General features: G+C 35.3%; 1 protein-coding gene across 3 annotated transcripts in view; it reads right to left on the bottom strand.

The window, feature by feature from the left end:
* Positions 1-26,051, bottom strand: part of ROCK1 (Rho associated coiled-coil containing protein kinase 1) — a 183,590-nt gene that overhangs the window by 14,816 nt on the left and 142,723 nt on the right. For all 3 annotated transcript variants that reach the window (XM_010586825.3, XM_023543947.2, XM_064294665.1), the window contains 8 exons: positions 18,230-18,324; positions 13,424-13,589; positions 12,210-12,303; positions 11,874-11,962; positions 8,992-9,180; positions 7,463-7,622; positions 994-1,064; positions 700-788 (listed from right to left, as the gene is read on the bottom strand). In XM_010586825.3, the coding sequence (XP_010585127.2) occupies positions 700-788; positions 994-1,064; positions 7,463-7,622; positions 8,992-9,180; positions 11,874-11,962; positions 12,210-12,303; positions 13,424-13,589; positions 18,230-18,324 (953 nt within the window). The remainder of the gene's footprint in view (positions 1-699; positions 789-993; positions 1,065-7,462; positions 7,623-8,991; positions 9,181-11,873; positions 11,963-12,209; positions 12,304-13,423; positions 13,590-18,229; positions 18,325-26,051) is intronic.

The following is a 26,051-nucleotide window of genomic DNA, read 5'->3' as shown; positions in this document are numbered from 1 at the left end:
AGATCTTTTTACATTTGAACTCTGATTGGGCTCCACAAATGTTTAATTCCAAAGGAATGGTGATACTTCATTTTAAGTTTATATTTTTCTTGAACAGCACTTATCACAGTTTGCTTTGAATTTAAATTTTGTTATATATAGGGTCGCTATGTATATATGTCTTACTTTTCCTACCACTAGACTGTAATATCCTTAAATATGAAGCTCACTTTACACATTCTACATTCTATCTATGATGACACAGGCAGCTGTGTTTAAGTAATGTTTTTAGAATGAATACAAGAAAAACAAAAGAAATCTGAATCCCTTTGTTTATTACGGGCCTCTCTCAACTACTATAAAAAAAGAACAGATACATTTATATTTCCTTCTTAACAATGGCCAGGTAATAGTATACTTTTGAGATGCTTTCTGAATTCAAAACCAGTAAATGCTTGAAATCAAGAGTTTGTCTTTAGAAGAGATCAATCAAGTATACAATTATACACATTTTTCCATGCTCACATTTTGCTAAGGTAAGATTTAATGTCAAGTTAATACTTAAATTGGTTAAGAAAAACAAATAACATTAACTGTTTACATAACATATAAAAGCCATTGTAAGATGGCTGCTTCCTTTAATTAAAAATAAGGCTAAAAATGATTGATTATCATAAGTTAACACTTGATTGACCTAAAAATCAATCAAAGACAACTTACTCTATGTCCAACACCATAGACGGATTGGATTGTTCCTTTTCTTGTTCATCATTGTAGAACAAAATTTTTTTGCTGCTTACCACAACATACTGAAATGAGAAAAAGGGGGAAGAGTTACAGAGCAACATTAACTTGGTTCAAAAAGAAAAGCATAGTGTTTCCCATGTATGTCTACATTGTACTGCCATTAATCTAAAATCAATGCTAATAATACAGCAGTTAATGTAAGATCTATCTTTTAAAAGTAAAATATATAACAAAATATCAATTAAAAAAAAATGAGGCATACGGTACCTGTTTCTTCCAGCCATATCGCTTAATATTCCCTCTGTTTGGTACTGAAAGCCAACCTTCAATTCTTGACTCTAGGACAAAAAGAAAATATAGTATCCAATCTTAAATTGTAAAAAAGGGAAAACTATTACAAGTTGTCTGACAGCATGCAGCAAAAGCATTTGAACACAGCTAAATGAATAAGTGCTATAATTTGCTCTTTCATGCTTCAATCACACAAATTAACTTTAATGGCCATACATATATTACAGAAAAAAATTTCAAGCCATTTTCCCATAAAATTAATATTTAGTACTCAATTATAAAATTATGAAGTACCAATACCCTCAAGAGCCAGGCAAGACTGGAATGGATTGCAGCTTAAATGGGATATGATATAAAAGACTTTAACATTTAACATTCATATAAAAAATACTTAGCAAAAAAAAAGAACAGAAAGGATTGTGCAGCAAGTGGAACAAATCAGAGCCATGGTTTACACAAGAAAGAGCAAGCAAAAGTATAGAAGTGTCCTATTACTCACAGAAGACAAGAAGATAAATAAATAAGGAATGCAGGCAGAATCAACTAGATACAAAGAATAAGAGACAAGCATTTTATTTGTTTTCTCAGGACAATATTCTGATAAACTTTTTGGTAAAATACTCATAACAATATCAACAAAATTGTCCAAGTTTGGTTGGCTGGTGGTGGCACGTAATGCTAATATTAAGTCCAATTAACAATTCTTCTCAAACTAAATTAAGTGTAAGCAGCCTTTTAAATTTGTGGTACTGAAACTCAATAAACAGTTTTTTTAAAAAAAGAATTCAATTGGTCAACTGCTAATATTTCAATCAGTTCATGCGTATCAGAAATTCCTTGACTAATTCAATCAAGGCATTTAAGAACAGTCATTACTACTGTTTAAACATAATGAGTGATTGTTAGAAATATCTGGAGGAAAAAGATTCTATTAGAAATGTAATATCAGGTTGGACTATTCATTCAACTCAAGTATTTTCTAAATCTATCTTGTAACACACACGCAAATAGAAAAGTAACCAACTTTAAAGTATAATGCTATATAATTTGACATACTATGGCTAAAATCATGATCTTAGCTGGAACAGATAGTGGCCCTCTCCATATTAACTTAAAAGATGTAAAGTTCAGTCTTACAGTGATAACATCAAATAGGTTATGTTTATTGAATATTTATTATTTATCAAGTGCTTTTTTTTTTTTTATAAGCAATAGCTCACATATAACCCTTCGTACCACCTTATGAAGCAGGTTCTACTATGATCCTCCATTTACAAATGACGAGATTAGGATTTAGCAAGGTGAACTGACTTGCCTAAGGATGCTCTATTAGTAACTGCAGAAGGTCTACAGTTCACATGCAAGCAATGTAATTTCAGAGTTTATGTTCCTAGAGCACAATGCTATTCAGTCTCCAAATAAGTTGTGTGGGTAATTGATATGCGGGTAATGTTCGTTCGTTCCAGCTTCTACCACGTACTTAAATTAAATGTCTTCACACCTTTGCCTGTGTTATTTCCCTTCATCTAAATTGCTGTTGCTATTGAAGTGGAGGAAATAATGAAATAACTTCAGTTCAAAATGATCCTTCTCTTCTCCCAACTTTTGTTTTCTTCGTTGCTGTTACTTAGTTCATCAATAATTATTTTGCTTCCTTGGGTAGGTCCTTGGTAAGCTCTGTGAGAGAGGGGGCCATTTCTAACACTTGTTTTGTATACCCCATGGCATCTGGCATGTAGAATATGTAGTTGATAAATGCTGGATTATTTTGCAATCTTTTTTTTGAATTAGCTAATTAAAGTCACCTTCTGTAAATAATTGTTTCAATTTAAAAACCAAAGGACAATTTTTATACTTCAATTACATGTAGAAGGTTGCTGATTATGTAATTCTTAGTCACAAATATTTTATCTTATAAAAGCAAAAAAGTTATTGCTAGGAAAATTTCCTTTTAGTTCAAGTGGCAAAAAACTGCAACTCTTGTTTTAAAGTATGGTCTGGAAAACATTAAATGAACAATAGTTAAAACGAAAAGCAGTCTTAATATCTACTATTATTCCTGAGTCTATTTAATTTAAGTAATTCTTCATTGAAAAGCAAAAGACGTGAAAGCCAAAGAAAACGTGACAAAATTATGTATGCCGAAATAATCACCATAACTCCTCCCAGTTATTTCTATATGAGAATATAAACGCCAAGAATATTCGTACATTCTGACTCTAGATTTGTGTTAACTTGCCAGTGTTTTCTTTAATATATTTTCAATGAGCTGTTATATAAATCAAATGAAGACATTTATAACTCGAAGGTGTTGAGGATATGTGAAGGTCTTTGTTAATTTAAAACAATGTTACAGGAGTGGGTTTTAGTTTTTCCTTCTGGTGAATTTCCTCAGAGAAGTAGCCGAACTAAGCTCAGTGAGAACAGATAAAAAATATCCACTTGCTTCTTTGTTTCTTTTCCTTACTCCTATCTTAGGTGCAAGTTAATATACGTAACATCTCTACACAGCAAAACCAAGGAGGGCTGGAACTCCACGGGACTTCTTGTTTTTCCGGGTCTTGCAAGTTTTTCGCCTTTCATGGGGTGCTTACGACACTTTTCTATCACTCTCTATTAAGAATCCTACTTCATAAACATCCAGTGAGTTTTCCTTACCTGACAGGTTTCCACCTTATTGAGGTTCTGGTTTCCGCAGGTTTTAACCATATATAAAGACCTCCTCTAAAACCACGATCACTTGGGACCTAAGTGGCAATCTGAAGGTACACTACTCTATATTCCATCTTTCACATCATAAACACAGAAATTAGCTTTTCCAGAAGTAAAAGAAACCCGTGTTGAAGACTTGTAAGTCTAAATTATCATCAATAATATGCTACCCATCGTGGCTACAGGTTTTATATATTTATACAGCAACTTTAACTTACAAAAACTTAATGTGTTCTTACTGGGATACCAGCCATAAAAGAGAAAGAGAGGCAAATTTTACATAAAACAATATCCAATACAGCCAATTTAAACTGCCATTAAAACTATCAAAGTTTAAAAACATTTCTTTTTAAAATTATTTTTATTTAGGTCAACAATTCCAAAAGGAGGAAAGAGGAAAAAATGAGGGAAGACAGACAGTTACCACTTTAAAGTCTTCTTGTTATCCAAGCAATGGGCAAACTGTAACCTAAAGGTAATCATTACATTTTCACAGTGTGCTAGGCCACAACCTGCCACAGAACCAGAGGGAGGAAGAGACATGAAAGAATTAAAAGGATAAAAGTGACTTCAAGAACTTCAAAGAGTGATAAGCCAGAGAAAGAATCACATTTTTCCTAAGATTTTTAGAATGGGGAAGAGATTTAATCCTGTTAATGACAAGATGCCAACTGAGAAGATTATAGAGGTTAAGCTCTAGATGTACAAGATAATTAAATGGGAATCTTTACATTGAACGATGAAATCTAAGAAAGTAATGAAAGTCATGGTATCTGTTCATCCAACCATTTTAAAAACCATCTTACGGAACTAAAAATATGTTCCATATTTCAAAAGGCCATTATTCTAAATGCTGAATAAACCTATTCAAAGTTCTCCCTTAGTCTACAGTTTAAATTTACTATAGGTAGTCCCCAACTTACGAAGTATTTGATTTATGACAAACCACACTTATGACTGTCAGTGTACCTGAAACACTGCATCTTCCTGGGAGGAAGTTATGGGAAAATGCATGCAAGGGATATTTCTGAGTCATGTGAATATGCTTCAAGCATTTGATCAGGATAATATATGATGGAAGAGATTGATGGAAAAACTGACCCTGTGGCAAGAATGCTGGATTTTGAGCTTGACATTGCTGATGTGGAATAGTTTATAGATCACGAAGAAGGGGAATTGACAGATTGGGACTTAATGGATTTTGAAAAGGAAAGAATTGCTGAAGAAAGAAACAATGAGGAAGAGGATGCAGAGAAGTTGTCAAAACATTTTACTGTGAAAGGATTAGCTGGAGTTTTTTCTAAACTAAATCAGGGGCTTCAGTTACTTGAAAACATGGGCCCAAACACTGATCACTTTGCTAAAGGCAACAGGAAGATTCAGAATGCAGTGAGATGTTACTGTGAAACATATGAAGAAAGAAAGAAAAAGACCATACAGACAACTCTAATTTTCTGGCTAGAAATGCCATCCCCATTCCTAGGGATAATTCAGATGATCCAGAACCTTCCACAAGTGGAGTTATTACCGCAACTGGCAAAATGTCAACATCATCCAACTCTATTTCATTGTCAGAGTGAATTTTTATGACGTGTTTTTTTAAATGTATGTATTAAAATTTATCTCTAAGTTTATATGTAATGTTTCCACCCCCTGAAGACAAAGATCATATTTATAAAGATACTGACAATAAAAGGCAATAATAACGAAAAGCTAAAAAAAAAGGTATTCGACTTGTATATCTGAACCAACTTAACACAGAGCTGTCAGAATGGAACCCTGTCGTAAGTCAAGGACTACCTGTAAAACTTTTAAAACTAGGTGAAAATTAATCATTACCTTCAAGAAATCTTTCAGACACTTGAAGGATATGAAACTCTCTCATGTCAAGAGTGAACATTCAATGTCTTTAATAATTTCCCCTAAATATGACTGCAAAACCTTAATTTTACATGCTACAAACCATTTTTAAGCATCTAGTAAATAGTGAATTTAACACAAGACTTTCAAGAATATCCGGTCCAGAGAGAAGGAAAATAACACTGATAAAGATTATCCATCAGTTTCTACTTCCAATATGAAATTCAAAGGGTTTATAGCATTGCTGAGATCTTTTGTAAAATTTCAAGAGTGAGAACATGACAGGCAAAGAGATACTTCACTGGTCTCATTTATAACAATAGAGAAAGGCTACCAGTACATTTTTTCTCTTACTTGGTTTTGATTTTGAACACCTTAAAAACAAAATCCCTCAAAATACAGTTATTCTGTGTAATATACTTGGAATGGAGCCAGTAAAAATATTTAAAAATATCTTTGTTGACTGACTCTTAAGTAGATTTATGAAATCTAAAAGGATCCTTAAGCCTGCCAATAAAATCCTTTGCTTTTTTCCTTCCTAGTTTTTTTTAAGTAAGCTAGGATGGAGGATAAAATTCACCACCTTCCTTTTCTTTAGAGGTTCTCCCAACTGCATCTTTCAATTCAAATCTCCTAAACAGCACTCACCAATAGTGATTCAGTTTCTGAAATCCTTAGCTGAATAGAGAGAAAATCAAGATGCACATAGTAAACACTATAATAAGTAACATTAAAGGGAAATGGATATTATAATAAGTAACATTAAAGGGAAATGGATACAATAAAGACAAAACGTGGTCATATACTTAACCAGCACTAAACAGAGTAATGTTTAGTGCTGCAATGGTTAAGGGCTCGGCTGCTAACCAAAAGGCTGGCTCTGTGGGAGAAAGACCTCTGTAAAAGATTACAGCCAAGAAAACCCCATGGGGTAGTTCTGTCACGTGGATCACTATGAGTTGGAATCAACTCAAGGGCACCAAACAACAACAAAACAGTAAGAACCCTTTCTAGAAATACTGTGGTAAGGTTAAGGAAGAGGGAACCTAAACTGTAATTTCAGTTCAACAACTGAGAGAATGCAGCCAAATATTCCTACAATTTATACTTTTACTAATGACTAAGTTTAACTTTAGAAAGATGTTCAGACAACAGTGGACGCTAGAGGTTCCTATTAAATTCAAAGTAACTGGCTGATGAGCACCTATAAGTTTCTCAAGAGGCAAGAGGTTTCAGAGAGCCAAAAAAGAGGAAAAATAGAATGAATCCCTTGACCAGTGGAATAAAACATACTCCCCTTCCCTTCCCAGATACTTAATTTTAGGCTACAGAACGTACAAAAGTGATGGCAAGGATTACATGTTACATGACTAAGAGCTGAATTCACTTCCCACTTTGCATCCTCCTTGCTTGACCAAGAAAGATACTATAAAATTTTCTTAATAGTTTATCAAACTTCTGGTATCAAATTCTCAAAAAACAAGACTATATGTTAAAACAGAATCCCTATAATATCAAACATGCTGCTTCATAAATATCTTTCTATTTAAAACTTTCAAGAGTTGCTACTCACGAAGACATGCACAATTTTCTTTACATAGTGAGAAGCGAAACAGCAGCTTTGACTCTTGCCCTGGAGTTAGGTTGCTCAGTATACGTTCATAAACCTCTTTTGGTCTCAAGTAGAGTTTCTCAAACTTATTTTAAGAGTCCAAGATTGCTTATGACTGATCTTTCCTATAAAATGCACTAAGTATGCAATTATCATTAGGCCTTGGCTATCAGACAGAGGTAGAAAACCAACTCAAAGAAATACAGATTAATTTCCATAACAAATAAGTATACCTGAATGAAGTAACAGAAATGTTCTTACCTGGAAGGTTTCCATCAGTTTCATCGGCACTAGGAAAACTAGCAACACTTGTAGAATCCGAAAGGTCCAAAAGTTTAGCACGCAGTTGCTCAATATCACTCTCTTTGCTAGCCAACTGCATCTGAAGCTCATTCTTATGTGTACATTCTTCCACTAATTGCTATTTTTGAAAAATATCAAGATAAAGAATCAGAATCAAATAATTTCCAACATTAAGAATTAATTGAAATATAAATGACAAGTACAGACAGTCCTTGGGTTACGACGCCTGGCTTAAGTACAGCCCATAGTTATGAACCAACTCCCGTAAAGCCTATATTATATTAAAAATTTGAGGAACATACAATGGTTTGAAGTAACAAACAGCTGCTACTTTGTGACGCGTGTCAATCATTATTATTATTACTGTTTTATTATGTTAAAGTTGCTTTAGTGTATCTGGAAGTGTTTCTTTAATGTTTTTTATACATAGAAAGGTATACTATATACTAAGACAAACATCTGACTAGCTGACATTAGATATGAACCATATCTAACTGTTCAGACTTCGACTTAAAGACAAATTTAGGAATGCAACTAGTTCCTAATCTGGGAACTGTCTGTAATCTAAATTGCTAATAAAAATTTACAGAAAACTTCACAAATGTTTGTATCATCAATACACTGTAAAAATGCAAGCTCTCTTCTTCAGTAACACATTACTTCAAATAATGAACGATCATTGGATAGGCTCCTTTTCTCCTTGCTTTAAACAGCTTTTTTTTTTTTTTTAATACAAGGCATTAAAAAAACTTATTAAAACAAGAGAAAGTGCTTTCATAACTCCAAATGTAACAGCTTAAAGGTACAACAAGCTTCTCAGGATGGTAAAACCATACATGATGGAGTCAATGCTTGGATCTAAGTCTAAAACCAGGGACCATGCTGCCAACTTTATGTTATTAACAAACCAGAAAGTATAGAAAAAAAATTAATCTTGATACTTTGATTTCAGATAAATGAGTGTTGACTAGAGAAAACAAATTAAGCCATGATACTGCAAAACCTCTACCGTAACTGTACCTGTTGCTGTTAAGTCAGTTCTGACATAACAACCCTACAGGATACAGCAGAACTAACTGCCCCACACAGTTTCCAAGGAGTCTTCACCTGCCAACCTTTTGGTTAGCAGCCAAGCTCTTAACCACGGAACCACCAGGGCTCCACTGTAACTATAGTCAACTTAACTTTACTAGCCATACCTTAATTTCAGTCTGAAACCACAAGGCAAACCCTTGGTTGTCTCTCTCAATGCAAGGCCTCTAGCCAAGCATCTGCTAATGGCAAATAAGGTAGCAGAGATCCTTTCTAGTTTTTCAAGGTCCTGGCTTATATTTGAGTAATAATGATCAAATTGTGGAAAATATAAACCAAAATATGCACTTTATACTTTTAAAATTCAGTCTTAACAAGATCAATTGATAACAGGTATATATAATAACAATTTAAGAAAATAATTCTATACACATGTACTCTCTCTCAAATCTTACCGCCTGCATGTCATTCAGTTCCTTCTGGTGTTTCACTACCATCTGGTTGAATTTCTCTCTTTCTTGGTTGAGTTCCAGTTGTAGTTTTCGATTTTCCTTTTCCTTCTTTCTTAAATCTTGAGTATTAGCTTTCTTTCTATCAATTTTAAAATCTTTTCGATTCATTATTTCTGCCAACTTGTTAACAGCCTGTTCAATACATTGAAAGGTTATTAATAAGAACATATATTGGAGTTGTTCAGTTTAAATCTCCACTAAAAATATATTTTCTTCCTTCGAAATGAGCAAGCAGGCCTTTTTCTGGTGTGTGAAAATTAGGAGAACTTAATGAAACCTGGGGTATGATAATTGGTAGAGCAAGTAAAACATTATTGATTTATCTCATTGTTCAAAGGTAAGGGCCAGACAGGCTGGCAAAAATTCATTCATTGTTCAACAATTTTCCAATATTTATTATGTTGTAGACAGTCTGATAGGCACTGGATATAGAGGCAGAAAATACAGTTATGCTTCAAAGGCATCCTAGTGTGGTGGAAGAGCCAGACAAGGAGGCATCACATACGGAGTGGTGCATAAGAAAGAGCCATGCAAGGGCGACAGGGGAGCTGCACCTAACTGAGACTTGTAGAAGCCAGGGGAGGCTTCCTTGAGGACCTGCGTATGTGTCCACGTATGTTTCTTAGGAGTTACGTAGGAGTTGGATAAGCAAAGAGAAAATGTCATGAGGCAGGAGAGCCAGGGATGGTATTATAAGCAGAGGTAACAGTACACAGGCAAAAAGGCCCAAGAAAATTTTTTTCGTTAGACAAGGACGATAGCAGGGGGCACGCACCTGCCTAGGCCATTCTAAAGGTGAAAGGGAATATAAATACAGGTGAGGCTAACCCCTCTTAAGAAAAAAAACATGTTCAAAATGAAATAGAACTGTGCCTATGAAATTAGCTACATAAATCATAAAACAAAGTTAAGTCATGGTATACATCCTCTGCAGTAATGTAATAAAAAGAAAAACAAAAAACATAGAGCCCAACCAATGTCATTTTCATATACATTAGGTCCCATCTGAGATGAGGTACCCCGAATAAAATTTTTTTAATGCAGTAAAAGCTTACTTTACTGAAATTATAAGTGCATTTTTCCCTAATAATAAACTTAACACGTATTTATTTAAAAAAAAAATCAAATGCAGAGATATTACTATGAATAAAGGGAAAAGTCCTTCTAGTAACACTCCTCAAAAACCACTTCTGCTAAAGCCTTCTCTTTTCTTTCCATCTGCTCGATACGTACCTTTCTAGATAATTTCCCCTGCATACAAATAGATTACATATGTATTTAAGGTAAAAAATGGAATCAAGCTATATGTTCTTTACTGCAACTTGCTTTTTTCATTTAATACCCTACCACATATCAACAGAAATACTGTTTTGCCACCATGTCACTACATATAAATCTACCCCATTTATTTTTTAATAATTTTTATTGTGCTTTAAATGAAAGTTTACAAATCAAGTCAGTCTCTCACACAAAAACCCATATACACCTTGCTACACACTCCCAATTACTCTCCTCCTAATGAGACAGCCCGCTCTCTCCCTCCACTGTCTTTTTTTGTGTCCATTTCGCCAGCTTCTAACCCCCTCCACCCTCTCATCTCCCCTCCAGGCACAAGATGCCAACAGTTTCAAGTGTCCACCTGATCCAAGAAGCTCACTTCCTACCAGCATCCCTCTCCAACCCATTGTCCAGTCCAATCCATGTCTGAAGAGTTGGCTTCGGGAATGGTTCCTGTCCTGGGCCAACAGAGGGTCTGGGGGCCATGACCACCGGGGTCCTTCTAGTCTCAGTCAGACCATTAAGTCTGGTCTTATACCTCATTTATTTTTAATGGCTCCTTTGTATCCCACTGTATGGATGTATCATGACTTATTTATCAAACTACATCGATGCAAGGTTATTTTCATTATTAAGAATAATGCTATAGTAATTACATTTGTATATATTTCTTTAGAGTATTTGCAGAAGCATTTACACAGAATAAATACCTACATGCCCAGTCACTGGGTCACAGAATATGCACATTAAAATACTTTATTCTGTTATACTGTTCTTATAGTTTACTCCTTCTACCAGTATATGAATGAATTTCCCTTCATATTCTTGGGAATGAGATCTCAGTTAAAACTGTCAATCTGATTGTCAAAAAAATTCCTTATTATTGTCTTAATGTATATTTTTTGGTTTCTTATTGGAGTTGAACATTTTTAAATGTACTGTCCATTTATTTTAATATGAATTGCCCCTATTTTATTTTTTCTATTGGACTATCTTTTTCTTATTTGTTGGTGCTCTTTATATTTTCTTTTATATGCTATTTAAGTATTTTCCCCAGTTTTTTTTCAACCTTATGTTGTTTTAGGCTTCACAGACATTTGATTTTTATGCAATGAAATGTCAGTCTTTCCCTTCATGGTCTCTGTCTTGGTATTAGAGTATGTAAAACCTCCACTGAGGAATTTTTTAAATTTGTTTCTATATTTAATAAAGAATGTACATTATACATTGTTTCAATGTAAAACATGAATCTTTTAACCTCAGTTAAATACATAAAGAACATATACTAATTTTTTAATATGTTTCTGTTGTTATTGTGTGTCATCAAGTCCATTCTGACTCATTGTGACCCTATATGACAAAGTAGAACTGCCCAAAGGATTCCCTAGATTGTAATCTTTACGAGAGCCGATCACCAAGTCTTTTCTTCCAGAGTGGTTTGAATCTCAACCTTTCAGTTAATAGCCGAGTGCTTAACCATTGTGCCACTAGGTACAATATATGATACTCAAATACATATACATGGAAATGGCTGAGAGCATGTATACCTGTGTTTTGAGGGTTCGTTCTGTATTGATATTCTTTTCAAAGGCAGCCTTAAGATTACTGATCTCCTCTTCCTTCTTCAATTTATATTCTGTTCAACAAATGATTAATAAGAATAAGAATCTAATTTTCTGTATTCCAAATTAACAATGTTCTTAATTATCAAATTAGTACTACATAGTAACTTTTAGTAATTCCATTAAAATAATTAAGGTTACATAAATTGTTTAATATATATAAGCAAATATTTCAAAAACAATGCACAATAAAAATAGCTAAACATTTATCTTTGAACTTGATTTAACATGATTAAGAAAATAAAAAGAAAACCTACATACCTTCCTCTGTCTTCCTCATGTTTTCAGTTAGCTCTTCATTTTCTTTTCTTAGTAATTCAATATCTCTCGTTAGCATGCTGTTCATTTCTTCTAGCTAAACAAAACACACAAAGGTTTATCCTATTTCTCTACTATTCCTCATATTTAAAGCAATTAAAAAAAAATCACATTTTCTATAAACGAGGACAAGTCAGACATTGCATAACTATAGAAAATGCCTCTGCCGGTTTAAAATATGTAGACATAATTAAATTTGAAATATTTCAAAACAATTGTTAGCTTCCAATAATTATGTACATTTGTACCCACGTACACATACGTACATACACAAATTATATGAATGAAAGGAAAAATAATGTAATGGAAAGAAAACTAGACTATTTAGTTCTAGCTCTGTTATTAACCTACTATGTGACCCTGGGCAAGACACAATCTTTCTGGGCCTTAGTTTCTTCATTTGAGTAACAATGAAAACAATGATAAGGCATTTATTAATTACTTTTAACAATGCATTTATTGGTCATTCTATATATATTAATTCATTTAAACAACCCTGCAGAGTAGGTACTATCATCCCTATTTTATAGATGAGGAATCTGAGGCTTAGAGAAGTTAAAACAACCTGCCAAGACCACAGAAACTTCTTAGGGGAAAAGATGGGACTGGAATCTCAGCCTGCTTACATCAGAGCACTTGATGGTGGCTTCAGAAGAAGAAAAACCTCTAACTCCCTGTTTTAGACTTGTGACTGTATATAGACTATAGTATAAAAAAAAAAAAAAAAAACCTCTGGAATAGGAACTGTTTCTATTATTGGTTGTCTTATAATGGATTTGCAGATGATCCACAAAAAATTCTCACCCCATAAGTTTCTCAGTAATGTCACAGAATTCTGGTCCATTTATCCTTATCATCAGTTGTAATATATTAAGAGAATACAACAAATGAATTTAAGCTGAACATTACTTCACATAAAATATAACTAATAAGATCTACAGCCAGAAAGGGTGGAAAAAAAAAAAAATCAATACACTAAATATGAGTTTCAATCATTAACAATTATTTTGGATTATGTAAACCATACATGAGTATAGAATGACTTCTATGTGTGTACATATGTATACATACATACACACTCGTTTTTAACACTTTAAGATATGACCTATTTTGATTTAAATGAATTTTATTCACATACTTGACTATCACACACTTACCCGACTAACAGTGTGATCTTTATCTGTAATCTCTTGTCTGTTTCTTGAAGCAGCTTTCTTGCTTTCTTGGGTCAATTCAAAATACTGTTCTTCCAAAAGCCCTCGAGCTAACTGCTCAGACTCAGCTTTCGTTTCTGCTAGATCCAATTGAGTAGCAAGAGTTTCTCTGTAAAATATTTACAAGAGAAATGTCTATAAACAAATTCACTTCAGTCTTTCAACTTAATCATATAATTAAAATCATAATTACCTTTCAACAATAAAAAGAAATGTTATTTTATTTTAAAATAAACTCCCAATCCATTACAAACTTTCTACAAAAGTAATGAATTTAACCTCTCACACTTTGAAAAACTATAAAAGTAAAGAACTCTTTAAGCTCGTATCTGCTATTGTGCTTAACTAAGAAAAGGCAATAAAACAATGAATGGCAAGCAGTCTTTTTTTTTTTTTTTTTAATTTTTACTGTGCATTAAGTGAAACTTTACAAATCAGGTTGGACTCTCATACAAAAATTTATAAACACCTTGCTGTATACTCCTAATTGCTCTCCCCCTAATGAGACAGCACGCTCCTTCCCTCCCCTCTCTCTTTTCATTTCCATTCAGACAGCTTCTGAACCCCTCTACCCTCTCATCTCCCCTTCAGACAGGAGTTGCCAATATAGTCTCAAGTGTTTACTTGATCCAAGAAGCTCCTTCTTCCCCAGTATCATTTTCTATCACATAGTCCAGTCCAATACCTGTCTGAAGAGTTGGCTTGGGGAATGGTCCCTGTCTTGGGCTAACAGAAGGTCTGGGGACCATGACCTCTGGTGTCCTTCTGGTCTCAGCTAAACCATTAAGTCTGGTCTTTTTATGAGAATCTGGGGTCTGCATCCCACTGCTCTCCTGCTCCCTCAGGTGTTCTCTGTTGTGTTCCCTGTTAGGGCAGTGGCAAGCAGTCTACTTTTTTTTTTTATTTATTTTTAGCAGTCTACTTTTAAGAAGGCATTTGTTATAGATGTTGAATGGAAGGCAGCATGACAGTGGAAAAGTCAATGGTTTGTAAATCAGGAGGCCAGACTCGGACACTTATCCTCTGTTCTATCACCAACTAATTGGGTAGGGACACTGGGCAAGTTCCTTACTCCCTGCAGCTCAATTTACTCAAATCTGTAAAATGAGAGGGTTAAACTGAATTACTTGTGAGGTCCTTCCTAGCTCTGAAGTTCAGTGAGGTTATGAAGATTTATACCATAATTAGATTCGCAAACCACTATAAACTATATAAGGAAGGCTCCTTGGGAATTACTTTGAAGCTTTCCAGAATTCATATCCAGACCAGCATCAGACAACTCTAGCTCGCCTGTTCTTCCTGAAGAGCCTCTCTTGGGTAAGTTATGTTGGTAACCAACGTATCCATAGTATACAGTATCACTGAATAAATGTTTGATACATGAAAGAACAAATGACTTAAATCTCCTATTTTGTAGTAGGGGAATAATACAGATCATTTTTGCTGCTTTGAGCCTGAAGATGGAGTCATATATTAGCTACAAAAAAAAGAATATTCAATCATTCTTTCAACAAATATTTATCTGAATGTTTATGACATGCCAAGCACTGTTCTAGGAACTAGGCATATATAGTAGTAACAAGGTTCTTGCCCTCAGGGAGTGTACATAAGTGGTGTGAGACAGACAATTTAAATAATGAAAAGTAATACACAGTATGCTGTGGAGAACAATAAAAGAGGAAAAGTGGAAAGGGTATGAGTGTGGGTGATCCAAGTCTCTCTGCTGAGATGACATCTGAGAAAAGATATGAAAGAAGTGAGGGAGTGAGCCATGCATCTATGCGGAATACACTGTTTTAAGCAGAAGGGACATTAAATAGCAAACGACTAATGCTGGTCTGAAGGAAGCTACTTTGAACAAAGCGAGACATGGAGGAAAGTTGTGAGAGATATACAGTCAGAAAAGTAGGGGGGAGAGAATAACAGACCCTGAAAGGCTTTCCAAAACAACAGAAAGACTTGGGCTTTTACTCTGAGTACTCTGATGTTTTAGGGGGACAATGGCAGGAGCAGGGATACCAGTTAGGAAGCTACTGAAATGACCAAGATTGGAGATGATGATGGTTTGGATCAGGGTGGTAAAGGGCACAAACTGAGAAGTGATCATTTTCTGAATATATGTTTTAGTTATAACTGGGAGGACTTGATGGATTGCACAGAGTGTAAGAAAAAAAGAATGACTTTAAGTGTTTTACCTGAACAACTAGGAATAAGAGAACTGCTAATTACTAAAATGCGGAAGACACGGAGAAGTAGATTGGCAAGGTGAGGGAATGAAGATTTTTTTCTGGACACGTTAAGTGAGATCCTTATTAGACACTGAAGTACAGATGTCAAGTAGACAGGTGGATATACATGTCTGGAATTCAGGGGAGAATCTACTTATATGTAGATGCTATTTAAAACCATGAGACTGGATGAGAACAAGTAGGGCGTGATCCCTTGGGCCCTCCAAACTCTAAAGGTCACAGAGATGAATAGGCACAAAGGAGCAGAGAAGACTAAGAAAAGAGTAGCCAGTTCATTAAAAGGAAAACAGTGTCTGGTGTCACAGAAGTCAAGTGAAAAAAATTTTTAAAGAGCAATTAACTATGCCAAATGCTACTGTTCAATTAAATAAGAGGAGGACTGAGAACTACTGCCTTTAACTATTTGGAAGTCACAGATGACCAGGAGAAAGGTTTTTTGGTACAGTGACAAATGCAAAAGTCTGACTGGAGCATGTTCAAGACAGAATGGGAAAGGAGGACCTGAAGACACTTGGTACGACACTCTTTAGGAGGTGCGCTGTAAAAGGAAGCAGAAAAATGAGATAGCAACTAAGTAATATGAGGTTAAAAGAGGGTTTTTATTTTGTGGTAAGTATATATATGTGTGTGTGTATAAACCAAACATTTGCCATTTCATTATTTTTCACATGTACACCTTAGTGAAATTAATTATGCTCATTATGTTGTACAACCATCACAATTATCTGTTTCCATTTTTTCTATCATCCTTAACAAAGGCTCAGAGCCCCCTAAGCCATGACTCAATCTTTCCCCCTCCCTCTCACCCCTGGATACCACTAATAAACTTTGGTCAAAAAAGGATTATTTTTAAAGGAGTTATTTAACTGTATATTATATACCAGTAACTGTAGAAAGGGAAAAATTGATGCAGGAAAGATAAGAAAATTGTTGGAGTCATATCTTAAGTAGGCAAAGGAGACTAAGGGGCTGGGATCGAGGGATCAAGAATACAGTTTGTCCAATTATATCAATCAGAAGGAAGACAGGGTTTAGATGGACAGATGCAGATAGGTTAGTAGGTATGGTGGTGGGAGACAGTAGATGTTCTCGTTTGACTTCTGGGAAAAAGGCCCTTAGCTATCAGAAGCAGTTGTTGGAGCTTTGGGGAGAGGGGAGAAGATGTGAAATAGTTGTCTAGAAGAGTAGGGAAGTTGGTATACTAGGAGTATCTCCATCTTGCAACATCTAATGTATTAAGGATCTTTTTTATTATTTTTTTAATAGTTGCTTAACAATACAAATAAAGAGGCAGCCAGACATTACATGATTATATATGAAGTTGTCTTCTCCCCTCCAAAAATCACACTTGAATCTGATTAAGTCTCCAGAACAGGGATGCCCAACAGAATTTTCTCCAATGTTGGAAATGTTCTAACTCTGTGCTGTCCAATATGGTAGACACTGGCCACATGTGACCACTGAACACCTAAAATGTGGCTAGTACTACAGAGGAGCTAAAGTTTTAATTTTACTTAAATGAATTAAAATTTAAATTTAAGTAGCTCTAGATTTAACTACTGATTTGCAGGGAACAGGCAGGAGGAAAATGTTCAATTAACTATGGAAATAGAAATTTGCAAAATCATGACTAAGGGAAACTCTACAGAACAAATGATCCAGCTTCTTTAACAAACATGAGAATAGTGACGACTCTTTGTGGAGGGGAGGGAGGCATAAGTAGGAGGTGGGATATAGCTTGCTTCAGAGGTGAATAGCAAGGTTATATCTCTTTTGTGGGTGGTTGTTATAATTAAAGCTGTTGTATAAGTCATAAAATGCTACGTTTGTTCTTTGCTATTTTTTGTATTTGTTTATGGCAATAAAATAGTGAACATTTTTTATTTCTTTCAAAGGTGGCTAGATAAAAAGGAAACATAACAATGTCAGCAGATATTAGTTGCAGTGTCTTTTTGGGCCCATCGGTTCAACTGTAAAATGCAGTTGACACAGCAAAATAGCCTTATAAGGTTTTCTCCTTCTAAGGCCCAAGTACACAAGTAATGAAAACTAACCTACATAACAATGCCAAGAGGAAGACCTTAAATATTAAATACCTTTACCTAACATGAAACAATGACTTGTGATTACAGTATGATTTACATACAAATGGATGTTTACAGGTTCGGAGACTCCTGAATACAATTCATTGTCACAGTTAATGGAATCTCTAAGCAACTGTTAGAGTGATACTGTGTTAATCTATTTATTAAACTGTTTCTTAAACATAAAGGTAAACTTCAGCCTAAATATAGTCTGAGTTATTCTGAATTAGGCTTTACTATGCCATTACCATCAGAATAATTGCACAGCTACTATCTTTAAACTTAAATTTAAGAATGCTTTTTTTTTTTTTTTATGCCATTACCATCAGAATAATTGCACAGCTACTATCTTTAAACTTAAATTTAAGAATGCTTTGTTATAGTACGGATTCTTGCACAAAGTAAAACAAACATACTTTTCATTTTGTAGTTCCTGTATTTTCTTTAAATTTTCTCTGTTTTTTTCTTGAATTTCTTCCTTAAGTTCCTTCACCTGGGTTTTATAAAGCGTCTGCAAAACAAGCGCCAAGAAGAAATAAAGAGTTTACGGTGGTTTAAAAACAGTTTGGCAATTTCTTTATAAAGTTAAACAATTAACATATAATCCAACAATTCTAGTTCCAAGTACTTACCCAAGAGAAATTCAAATGTATGTCCATACAAAGCCTTATACATTAATTTTCATTGCAGCTTTATTCATACTAGCTAGAAACCGGTAAACAACCCAGATATCCAGATTCGTGGTTTAAAAAAGCTGTCATCTATCCATACTACTCAGCAACAAAAAGAAATGAACTACTGATATACATAACAGGTAAATCTAAAAAATATTATGCTGAGTGAAAGAAGACAGGCTCTGAAGAATACACCATTTCATGTATATGAAATTCTAGAACAGGCAAAAATACGCTCAACAGTAAAAGCAGTGGCTGCATGGGAATAGAGGTAGGTAGGGAAGACTGAATGTGGTGATGGCCACGAATGTACACATATGTCAAAACGTATGGAACTACGTACTTCAAATGGGTACAAGTTATCATATAGAAATTATACCTCAAAAAGTATATTAAAATTACATTGATTTGAGAAAAACATTATGAAGAAACCTAGAAAGCATGCTTGTTTAAAAGGCAGATCAATTTTTGAAGTCAGTAATGTTAGAGAAACCCCTTTCCTTCTGGGTAGGGGGTAGAGTAGGTGGTTGAAAAAGGTAGAAACAGTACCCACAAATAAATTCTGTTAACATATAAATATTACATAATTATCACAGAACACACAAGAGAAAGATCAGTCCAAAGGACTGACAGACCACATCTATCACAGCCTCCACCAGACCAAGTCCAGAACAACGAGATGGTACCCAGCTACTGCCACTGACTGCTCTTACAGGGATCATGATACAGCGTCCCAAACAGAGCTGGAGAAAAATGTAGAAGAAAATTATAATTCAAAAAGAAAGATCAGACTTGCTGGCCTGACAAGAGACTGGGGAAACCCTGAGAGTATGGCCCCTGGACACCCTTTCAGCTCAGTAATGAGGTCACTCCTGAGGTTCATCCTTCAGCCAAAGATTGAACAGGCCCATGGAACAAAACAAGACTAAAGGGGCACACCAGCCCTGGGACAGGGACTGGAAGGCAGGAGGGAACAGGAAAGCTGGCAACAGGGAACCCAGGGTTGAGAAGGGAGAATGTGGATGTGTCGTGGGGTTGTTTACCAATGTCATAGAACAATGTGTGTACTAACTGTTTGATAAGAAACTAGTTTGTTCTGTAAAACTTCATCTCAAGTACAATGAAAAAAAGCAAAAATGATTATTGCAGAATAATGGTTCCTACAAAATTCAGTAAGTTTCTGTCAACTTTGTAAGCACATATGTAACAGGTACAAATAAGTATCAGACATATTGCGTTATGGGCTGGGGTTCCAGAATAAACTCCCAGTTCTGATATCTATTTTTTTTTTTTTTGAAAACCACCTTTTTAAGCTTAAAAGGAGAAGGAAAAAAAAAAGGCACCAACAAATAGCTGTGGAGAACTACTTTTATACTGTATACTTAATTATCCTTCTAACAAACAGCACTTCTTTAGGGGAAAGTACATAATTTTTATAGGCATGCAAACGAAGGAACAGTGATAGTTTGCTCTAGTTTAAGTGTACAATTTTGAAAATAATAGGATTCATTTCTCCTTTAGGAACTGGATTGTCATATCTTCTCTGACTTCAAATACTGAAATTTACATGCAAAATCAACAAAAAGATAAAAAGAAAAACCAGTCTAATATAAAAGCTCAAATTAAAGAAAAATCTTAAATTTGGTTCATAATACCATGTCAAATTTAATGATATTTAACCCAATTCTTAACAAGCAATGGAATGCATCAAAACTAAAACATGGGGTTAGGTTTTGCATAACTTTACAGAGGCAAAATCCAGAACCCATAAGAAAAACCACAAGTCATCATCTGGCATCCATCCAAAAATCTGGAGCTACCAGGTAATTATGCTGTGGAAAAACATGGACAAGGCAGTGTACAAGACATTGTAGGTCACTTTGCAGAAGTCATTACTACTTACTTTGGAAATGTAATTCAGGTTAATCTACACTCAGCGAAATGTAACCCTGAATTTTTTTTTTTTAATATTAAAAACATAGGGGGTGGGGCCAAGATAGCAGAATGGACAGAAGCATCCGGCGAGCCTTCTTACAATAAAGACCCCCAAAAAACAAGTGAAACAAGTATATTTATGACAAGCTAGGAGCCCTGAACGTCAAAGGGAAAGTTAGAAAACAAACTGAGCGGCCGCTGGAGGAAGAAACGGTTAAGAAGCAGAGAAAAGTTACCGAACCTGAATCGTCGGGAGCCCTCAAGCACCATTACTGGGAACACCTGCGGCAGGCTAATACTAAAGTTTGGCCGCAGTTTTCTCAGGGAGAAGCAGCGAGCCACACAGCCTTCTCACACCTCCGGAACCAGAGAAGAACGGTGCTCTCAGCAAAAGCAAAGTACTTGCATATATTCTGCCACGTCTCCTGCCCCCAAGCTGGCTTCAGCAGCTGTTGATTTCCCGGGGCCTGAGATAGGCCCTGTTGAGTGCCTAGAGCCATCCTCCGGGCATTGGACCCTATTGAACAGGGTCCTCAGTTACCCACATCACGGGCCTAAGGACTGGTGGCTCCACTCAGGTCACCTAGCCACCCGCGACAGGGGTACAAGGATAACTGGTACCTTCCACTCCTTAAAACCAAAAATACTGAGTGCCCATGGTCCATCTGCGGAACCCAACCACCTGTACTCTCTAGGGAAAAGGGACACGCTTTCCTCAGAGACATGTGGGGAATGATTCTCAGCCCCTGCCTTGTTCAGAGTGTGACACCCTGCTGCAATCAGATACTGGTACCTACACCAATCATCCCTGCCCCTCTAAGACTGTAGGACAGAGCCCGTACCACACACTTAATGATCACCTTCCTGGACACCTGAGCTGAATTCATACTAGAAAATCGAATGGATTCCCAGACTGATACACCTGATAACAGCTCTAGCCATCTGGGGACAGGACATCAGAGCTCCAAAAGTGAAAATACTCAAGCTAGCTCACTCAAGCAACCCATTTGGGCATGTCAAAACAAAACAAAGCAAGAAGCTATAATACAGTAAGCAAACATAAATAAATTAATACAATAACTTATAGATGATTCGAAGCCAACAGTTAATATCAAGTCACATAAAGAAACAGACCATGATCGCCTCATCAAGCTCTCAAAACAAAGATTCAAGGGATCTTCCAGGTGAAAGTACCTTCCTGGAATTACCAGAGGCAGAATATAAAATATACAGAACCCTCTAAGACATCAGGAAGGAAATCAGGCAAAATGCAGAACAAGCCAAGGAACACAAAGATAAAGCAGTTGAAGAAATTAAAAAGGTTATTCAGAAACATAATGAAAAAATTTAATAAGCTGGAAAATCCATAGAGAGAGAGCAATCAGAAATTCAGAAGATTAATAATAAAATTACAGAATTAGACAACTCGATAGAAAGTCAGAGGAGAAGAAATGAGCAAGTGGAAGGCAGAATTTGTGAACTTGAAGATAAGACACTTGGCACCAACATATTTGAAAAAAAAAATCAGATAAAAGAATTAAAAAAAAAAAAATGAAGAAACCCTAAGAATCATATAGGACTCTATCTAGAGAAATAACCTACGAGTGACTGGAGTACCAGAACAGGGAGGGATAACAGAAAATACAGAGAGAACCGCTGAAAATTTGTTGGCAAAAAACTTCCCTGATATCATGAAAGATGAGAAGATATCTATCCAAGATGCTCAACGAACTCCACATAAGGTAAATTTTAAAAGAAAGTCACCAAGACATTATAATCAAACTTGCTAAAACCAACGGGCCAGGGAAAAATGAAAAGTCACCTACAAAAGAGAGTCAATAAAAATAAGTTTAGACTAGCTGGCAGAAACCATGCAGGCAAGAATGTAATGGGATGACTTATATAAAGCACTGAAGGAAAAAAAGTGCCAGCCGAGAATCATATATCCACCAAAACTGTCTATCAAGTATGAAGGTGAAATCAGGACACTTCCAGATAAACAGAAGTTTAGGGAGTTTGTAAAAACCAAACCAAAATGACAAGAAATACTAAAGGGAGCTCGTTGGTTAGAAAATCAATAATATTAGGTATCAAATCAAGACTAGAACACTGGACAGAGCAATCAGATGTTGACCCAAATAGGAAAATCACAAAAATAAGATTAAAAAAACGCTCACAACAGGGAAACAGTGATGTTATTATGTAAAAGAAGACAACGTTAAAATAATAAGGAGGGACTAAGAAATGTAGTCATAGATCTTATATATGGAGAGGAAGACAGGCCATGCAAAGAAATAAAAGTTAGGTTTAAATTTAGAAAAATAGGGGTAAATATTAAGGTAACCACAAAGGAGACAAACTATCCTACACGTCAAAATAAAATACAACAAAAAATAGAGACTTAGCAGGAGCAAAATCAACAACAACAAATATGAGAAAAAGACAATATATAATCTATTCAACACAAAAAATTAAGCGGGAAAAAGAAATTGTCAATAACACACAAAAAAAGACATCAGAATGATAGCACTAAATTCATATCTACCCATAATTACGGTGAATGTAAATGCACTAAATGCACCAATAAAGAGACAGAGAGTGGCAGAACAGATTAAAAAGTATGATCCGTGTATATGCTGCCTACAGGAGACACACCTTAGAGACACAAAGTAAAACTCAAAGGATGGAAAAGAACATATCGAGCAAACAACAATCAAAAAAGAGCAGAAGTGGCAATATTAATTTCTGACAAAATAGACTTTAAAATTAAATCCATCATAAAGGATAAAGAAGGAAACTATATAATGATTAAAGGGACAATATACCAGGAGAATAAGACCACAGTAAATACTTATGCACCGAATGACAGGGCTGCAAGATACATAAAACAAACTCTGTCAGCACTGAAAAGTTAGATAGACCGCTCCACAATAATAGTAGGAGACTCTAACACACCAGTTTCCGTGAAGGGCAGGACATCCAGAAAGAAGCTCCATAAAGACACGGAAGATCTAAATGACACAGTCAACCAACTTGACCTCACAGACGTATACAGAACACTCTACCCAACAGCAGCCAAGTCTAGTTTCTTTTCTAGTGCACATGGAACATTATCTAGAATGACCACATATTAGGTCATAAAGCAAGCCTTAGCAGAATCCAAAACACTGAAATATCACAAAGCATCTTCTCTGACCATAAGGCCATAAAAGTAGAAATCAATAACAGAAAAAGCAGGAAAAAGAAATCAAACACTTGGAAACTGAACAATACCCTGCTCAAAAAAGACTGGACTATAGAAGACATTAAGGATGGAATAAAGAAATTCATAGAATACAATGAGAATGAAAACACTCCCTATCAGAACCTTTGGGACACAGTGAAAGCAGTGCTCAGAGGTCAATTTATAGCAATAAACGCACACATCCAAAAAAAAGAAAGGGCCAAAATCAAAGAATTATTGCTACAACTTGAACAAATAGGAAGAGAGCAACAAAAGTAACCCTCAGGAACCAGAAGAAAACAAATAATAAAAATTAGAGCAGATTAAATGAAACAGAAAACAGAAAAACAATTGAAAGAATTAACAAGACCAAAAGCTGGTTCTTTGAAAAAATTAACAAAATTGATAAACCATGGGCCAAAAAGAAAAACAGGAGAGAAAGCAAATAACCCGAATAAGAAATGAGATGGGCGATATTACAACAGACCCAACTGAAATTAAAAGAATCAATCAGATTAGTATGAAAAAATGTACTCTAACAAATTTGAAAACCTAGAAGAAATGGATGAATTCCTAGAAACACACTACCTACCGAAACTAAACACAGAGGTGGGGCAACTAAATAGACCCATAACAAAAGAAGAAATTGAAAAGGTAATCAAAAAACTCCCAACAACAAAAAAAAGCCCTGGCCTGGAAGGCTTTACTGCAGAGTTCTACCAAACTTTCAGAGAAGAGTTAACGACACTACCACTAAAGGTATTACAGAGCATAGAAAAAGACGGAACACTCCCAAATCCATTCTATGAAGCCAGCATATATCCGATACCAAAACCAGGTAAAGACTCCATGAAAAAAGAAAATTACAGACCTATATCCCTCATGAACTTAGATACAAAAATCCTCAACAAAATTCTAGCCAATGGAATTTAACAATGTATCAAAAAAATAATTTACCATGACCAAGTGGGATTCTTACCAGGTATGCAAGGATGGTTCAACCTTAGAAAAACAATGAATGCAATCCATCATGTAAATAAAACAAAGACAAGAACCACACGATTTTATGAATTTATGCAGAAAAGGCATTTGACAAAGTTCAACACCCATTCACGATAAAAACTCTCAGCAAAATAGGAATAGAAGGAAAACTCCTCAACATAGTAAAGGGCATTTACGCAAAGCCAACAGCCAACATCATCCTAAACGGAGAGAGCCTGAAAGCATTCCCCTTGAGATGGGCAACCAGACAAGGATGCCCTTTATCACCATTCTTACTTAACATTGTGCTGGAGGTCCTAGCCAGAGCAATTAGGCTAGAGAAAGAAATAAAGGGCTCCAGATTGGCAAGGAAGAAGTAAAAGTATCTCTATTTGCAGATGACATGATCTTATACACAGAAAACCCTAAGAAATCCCCCAGAAAACTACTGAAACTAATAGAAGAGTTCAGCAGAGCATGAGGATACAAGATAAACATACAAAAATCTGTCGGATTCCTCTACACCAACAAAAAGAACATCGAAGAGGAAATTGCCAAATCAATGCCATTTACAGTAGCCCCCAAGAAGATAAAATACTTAGGAATAAATCTTACCAGAGATGTAAAAGGTGTATATGAAGAAAAGCACAAAAATACTTCAGCAAGACAGCAAAAGAGACCTACATAAGTGGAAAAACATACCTTGCTCATGGATAGGAAGACTTAACATTGTAAAAATGTCTATTCTACCAAAAGCCATCTATAGATTTAATGCAATTCCGATCCAAATTCCAAGATTTTTTTTAATGAGATGGAGAAACAAATCACCAGCTTCATGTGGAAGGGAAAGAGGTCCCGGAGAAGTAAAGCATTACTGAAAAAGAAGAACAAAGTGGGAGGCCTCACTCTACCCGATTTTAGAACCTATTATGCCATGACAGTAGTAAAAACAGCCTGGTACTGGTACAACAACAGATACATAGACCAATGGAACAGAAATGAGAATCCAGACATAAATCCATCCGCATATGAGCAGTTGATATTTGATAAAGGCCCAAAGTCAGTTAAATGGGGCAATGACAGCCTTTTTAACAATTGGTGCTGGCATAACTGGATATCCATGTGCAAAAAAAATGAAAACAAGACCCATACCTCAAACCATGCACAAAAATGAATTCAAAATGGATTAAGGACCTAAAAATAAAATCTAAAATGATAAAGATCATGGAAGAAAAAAAAGGGACAATGTTAGGAGCCCTAATACATGGCATAAACACTATATGAAACGTTACTAACAATGCAGAAGGAAAACTAGATAACTGGGAGGTCCTAAAAATCAAACACCTATGCTCATCCAAAGACTTCTCCAACAGAGTAAAAAGATTACCTATAGACTGGGAAAAAGTTTTTAGCTATGACATTTCC

Source organism: Loxodonta africana, chromosome 11 (assembly GCF_030014295.1).
Source record: "Loxodonta africana isolate mLoxAfr1 chromosome 11, mLoxAfr1.hap2, whole genome shotgun sequence".
Classification (NCBI taxonomy): domain Eukaryota; kingdom Metazoa; phylum Chordata; class Mammalia; order Proboscidea; family Elephantidae; genus Loxodonta; species Loxodonta africana.
The sequence above is the reverse complement of the archived record's forward strand: the minus strand, read 5'-3'. Positions and strand labels throughout refer to the sequence as shown.